Genomic DNA, 5,746 nt, shown 5'->3' with positions numbered 1-5,746 from the left:
ACCCCACTGGGACCGGTGGACTATACAGACCAAGGAACAGCAGTAGTTAGGATTCCCATAAAGGGTTTGATAAGATGATAACCATGGTTGTGGTGATCAATGCAAATCTTGGTGAGTTTTGTCCCCACAAGCGCCCCACATTGGAAAATCCATTTGTATTTCCCCACACGGATTTTCCACGCATGTCATAGCCTGGTATGACTTGCATTGAGTTCGGTGATCAGATTCTCATATATCAACATGTGTGTCAACCAGTAAAGATGTTCAAGTTTCCACTTTTTGCATCCATTAAACCGTATTGCTCATCACCCAATTATCATTCACATCATCATATATATCACAGTATGACTCCCCAAGTTGTGTGCGCTGGTTGTGTTACCTTCAAAATTGTCACCTTGACGTCATCGGCTACGGAAGTACAGCTCCCTCTCAATTCCCCAATACACATATTCATTCCTGATCAACAACAGGAGTACCCACAGATCAGACTGGTAATTCCGAATGGGAAAACTATTGGTTACTTACCACCACATCTTCAATCATTTCTACTAGAAATACTAGGAAATCAACAGGGCAAACATAAATCAAAGCCAGCTGGCGGTTGGAATCCAACTGCCAACCAATTAGCATTCATCAGCAGCTCTGTCCAATCACTTGAAGTCTCAGGAATGATTCAATTTGAAGTTACTACCTTGATATTTATCAAATTCTGGAAAATGCCAGACTTCAAGGATATTTTAGTGAAATATGGCATCAGACTCGAGACTCCTCAGTCCTGAAATCCTCACGATCACAATAACATCAGCCTGTTTCCTCCACCCACCTCTATGTCACCCAAGTGGAAGGCAGCCTACCCAGACTTGATCAATCTTCCAACTGATGCTATTTCCATGCTTAGAGCCATTCCCAGCGGATCAGATGTGCAACCAGTCAACCAATCTCTTCTAGTAACCTCCCAGCTCAGACCTCATCAACAACAGGGCCTTGGATTTTTACTTGATCGAGAGGATCCGCACAATGCAGCATTCAACTCCTTTTGGCACTCCAAAAAGAGCGCAGAATTCACTATCTGGACAAACCTGCTCTGCGGCGAGTCATTCATTGCCACTGATCAACAACCAGTTCCAACCAGTCCTCGAGCTTCAATTCTGGCTGATGACATGGGGCTTGGAAAATCAATTCAGACTATAGCACTGATTGCACATACTCTCCAAGCAGCATTCAGTTACGAGACGAATTATCAAAGAGAAAGCCCCGAAAGTCAACTTAGAGGTTCACATACCACTTTACTCATCTGTCTCAAGGGGCTTATGGACAATTGGGAACGTGAAATCAAGCTTCATACAAGACAACCGGGACTCAAGGTTATGCGCTGGCATGATACAAATAGAACCAGCCGTGCACCAGAAGAATGGTATTCAGCAGACATCATCTTGACAACATTAGGTACTCTTAAAAATGACCAACTTGATAGTCTTACATATGCAACCAAGTGGTACCGTGTGGTAATTGACGAAGCACAGTCAGTGTATCTATTGGCTTGTAAAATTTCAGTTCAATTACTGATATTCCACTTTGTTTAGTATTATCCGAAATGACAATTTTTCCAGCAGATGTGTCACTGCATTGAAAGCTGTCAATAGATTGTGTCTGACAGGAACACCACTGCACAACAAACTAGGCAACCTTCAGATGATGCTGAGGTTTTTACACGTGACCCCTTTCTACAAGGATTCGGTTTGGGATACACACATTGCTCAACCGGTTCAGCGTGGAAATTTGGCCCCAGTTTCTAGACTTTTGCAATACATTATGCTTAGGAGGACCAAGGACAGTCACATATTTGATTTACCACCCATTAATCACACCACTATTATTTTAGATATGCATAAGGAGGTTAAGGATGTTTATCAAACTCTATATCAGAATTTCTTACGGCAGTTTGGAGTTGAAAGGAAGCAGAAATTTCAAGGTGGTGAATTTTTCAAACAACTCACCAATCTCAGGATGACTTGCAACCACCCTCTTTTATTCAGGCAAATTGAACAGGGTGTTGATGCAGAAAATCAACCCATTAATCTCATTGAGCAAAAACTGGGTATAAAATTACCGGATGAAAGAATTCATAACAGCAAGGTAAGAGATGCTATTCCAACGGACTGGAAGCTTAGCCCAAAGATTGCATACTTGGTTCACATGCTTCAGAAGAAAAAATCACATGGTGGTGGGAAGAGTGTTATATACACTCAGTGGAAGAGCTTTATTGATTGGTGAGCTCCTTCAAACCCTAGCCCCATTATATCATCAAATAGCTGACTTCATTCCCAGGATCATCATGGCTTTTGACAACTCTGGCATCACATACCGTCAGCTGCATGGGGACCAGTCCACCTTTGAGCGTACTTCTCAACTCAATTCTTTCACCAAGGACCCAAATGTTGAAGCATTTGTCGTATCAATAGAGGCTGGTGGGGTAGGTTTGAACATGACATGTGCGGACGAGGTCTATTTGATGGTAAGTCAGGCTTTTACATTGGATCTGGGAACACTGATGGAGCAGTGGTGTATCTTCAGGATGCACATTGGAACCCTCAGGTAGTGCAACAAGCTGTGGACCGCCTTCACCGAATTGGTCAGGCCAAGCCTGTCAGAGTATTTCATGTAGTTACTGGACAGTCAATTGAGCAGCATCTTTACAATGTGAGTGTAACAAAAAATTCCTATGAGTGAATGTAGCCCTAACACCTAGCTCTCACTTGTTCCAGGTTCAGAAGAGAAAAGCTGCCCTGGCAAAGAGAGTGATTACATTAACTGTCCCTACAGAGGAATTGGAGAAGGCTGAAGCACTGCGTGTGGAGGAGTTTCCAACAGGGGATGTATCAGATTTGGGAGATCCCAATCAATGCTACCGCAATTAAGATCTAACATATGGGATGCTGGTTTCTGCTACCTTTTTGTAACTGTCTCTATCAAGTCTCTTGTTTCTCAAAAGATAAACCAATACACAAGCGGTTTTCCTGATAAAGGTTGCTTACCATAATAGCATAAATGAATTTTGGTTTGTAAGTTTTCAATTTGTGCATTTCAATTCAAAGAGCTCAATTTAAGAGAAATTCATTAAAGCATGTTTCAAAGTCTAGTATGTTGAGCTAGTGACAAATAAAGCGCCTACAAGAACAAATCAATTTGATTTTAATCACTAATTAAATACCACATCGGATTCACCTGGCTGTGGTGCAAAGGGAGTACCAGTCCAGTCATACTGTCTCAACCTTTCTAATACAAAATTGAAAATCTCCCAAACATTCGTAGCTCTCAAATCATCATAATCAAACTCCATGTCAGACATGACTTCGTCAACTACATCCGCAAACCACTCAGGTGTCTTAGTCCATAATCTTTCTTGATCTGGATAATCCTCCTCAATGATCTGATCAACTTTATAACTGGGAACTCCTATCAAGTAATCTGTGCCAGCAAACTTGTCACCTGGGTTGTAATAGCAATAGTTAGCACTACATCCGGTTGGTAACCTAGAGCGGTTGTCTCTACGCCTTTGAAAATTGTTGGCATGGTCTTTGTAGGTATCTAAAGCTTCTTGTATGGCGGGTACGTAGAGCTGGAGGAACAAGAGTCTAAAAGAAAGATGAGTTAGTACAAGAGCTACTCAAAGAAACACAAATCACCAACTCACCTTTGCATTGGATCATCAGGATCATAATCACCATCCGCAATCCTTTGAGCAATCTCGTCTTTCAAGTGACCAGTCACTGCATTTTGCATCTTCTCCCAAGCAGATTCAATCTTAGTATTACTAGTAGAGGGAACATATCTATGGTACTGGAAACCGGGGGTTTCAGTGCCGTATTGCTGTCCAAAGTACATTTGATGGCCAGCAAGGTCAATGGTCTCAGTACCTCGGTCAGTGGTGAGTTTTTGAGGGATGCCTCCGTGTTTCTTGACAAGTTCAAGATACCATAAATCAACATGTCGTGGGTCACTGTTGGTGACATGAGCATGGAGACCCAAGAGCTTCCGAGACCAGCAGTCGATGAAACCGTAGATTCCAATTCCGTAAGGCATCAATTTGTCGTGTCCGTCAGAAGCCCAAACCTGGTTAGGACCACCCGCATAATACTGCCGCCTTTTCAGTTTGTGGGCCGCTTGGACTTTGACCATGTCAGGATTGATCACTTTCAGAATGGCCGATATAACATCACTAGCAGAAAAGAGAAAAATGAAGAGAGAGGAAAAGTCAGCATAGGTTATCAGGGATGTGATGAAGTAGTATATTAATCACCGATGAATATGCAAGTTATGATCAGCCATGAGCTTTTGCTTGATACTCTTGATACCCAGCACATGACCAAAATCTTCTTCCATTTGGTTAATCAATTGCACAAGCTCTTCGTAAGTAATTTTGTTGAGATCAAGATCATCTCGTTTGCGATTAAGCTGAAGTCTCTTCTCATGACGAGCCAAGGTGGAACGGCTGATGACAATTTTGTTTTCATTCTTCATTGAGATGAGGGTTCTTTTTTGATTGTAACTTTTACCGTGCTTGTCTAACACAGCCTTCGTGACAGTCTCTTCATCATACTCCACTCGGTGTTTCAAACCCCATGCCTCAATACGTCGACGGATGGTACGAAAACTGAGCTTGATTTGATGACTTCTCCAGATGTTGTCGGATACCGATTGTGCTGTCCACTTGTTGTTATGAGCTTGTTCTAGGATAGGGTGTAAGATATCATCTGAGATTTCAATTCGTCCAGGCATGATAACAGTAGTTATATGATGAAATGGAGAGATTGATGATTGATAGAATGGATTGGATAATATGTGTCAAAGTGACAAGTGAATGTGGTTTTTGGATGGTATGAGGACGTTGCTGGGTGAGGATCGAATTGGGGAGGGAGAGGTAGGTTAAGAGTGATTATTTCTGCAAATTGTGATTAGGTTTTGTGTCTTCCCAAGTAATGATTGTGCGATCTGTAGGTTTTGGCTGCTGAGGTTGTCCTGTGGTACAGTTAGGTATTGGGTTTTGTTGTTTTATACATATGTGAAGTTTGACATGATGAAAATCGATTTCTTGAAATTTTCATGTATTATTTGTGCCAAAGTGCCAAGTCAGTGGTCGATATTTCAGTTGTGGTCTGGAAATTGTGAAAACTGGCAGAAAGATAGGTTTTATCCCCAATACAGGCGGTTTCAGACCAGTATTGGGATTAAATCTGATGTTTATTCCAGTTTTGTCAATTTCTGACCCGGGGATTCTGAAATTTCAATTTTGAAATTTCAAGTTGTCACTTTGGCACATGTCGCATTCCGTAGGTTTGTTATCATTGGCGCGTCTACGCACAACCTCTGTGAGAGAGAGGAATTGTCCCATACCTTCCTCAAGTTGTCTGAACCCTCCTTGATCTAGGGTAAAGAAGTTTTGACCATTAAGGGTGGTGCTCATTTGCTCCTCTAGTATTTTCATGATGACTTGAAGAAAGACAGTTGATAGAGTAATTCCTCTTCTGTTATTTAGGTCAATTGGGCTCTTCCCAGGTTTACTGAGGGATATTACCACATTTTTGAAGTCAATGTCTGCGGGTGTGCCTTCCTGAATCATTTGGTTGAGGATTTGTAGGGCTTGTTTTCCTGCAGGAGTTTTGAGGTCATGCGTCATGTCACGTATTGGCACAGGTTGATACACATGATCCAAGGGATCATAAAAGGTTCCGGCAGGTGTTTCAAA

General features: G+C 41.9%; 1 protein-coding gene across 1 annotated transcript; it reads left to right on the top strand.

Moving 5' to 3' along the window:
• Positions 1–827: 827 nt before the first annotated feature.
• MELLADRAFT_84130 (uncharacterized protein) lies at positions 828–2,918 on the top strand (the record flags this gene model as incomplete). Its single annotated transcript, XM_007418698.1, has 5 exons — positions 828–1,522; positions 1,584–2,270; positions 2,329–2,515; positions 2,575–2,700; positions 2,766–2,918. The coding sequence occupies 5 exons, from the start codon at positions 828–830 to the stop codon at positions 2,916–2,918; spliced, it is 1,848 nt and encodes a 615-aa protein (XP_007418760.1).
• Positions 2,919–5,746: the final 2,828 nt, after the last annotated feature.

This window comes from Melampsora larici-populina (assembly GCF_000204055.1).
Source record: "Melampsora larici-populina 98AG31 unplaced genomic scaffold MELLAscaffold_101, whole genome shotgun sequence".
Lineage (NCBI taxonomy): Eukaryota > Fungi > Basidiomycota > Pucciniomycetes > Pucciniales > Melampsoraceae > Melampsora > Melampsora laricis-populina.
The sequence above is the reverse complement of the archived record's forward strand: the minus strand, read 5'-3'. Positions and strand labels throughout refer to the sequence as shown.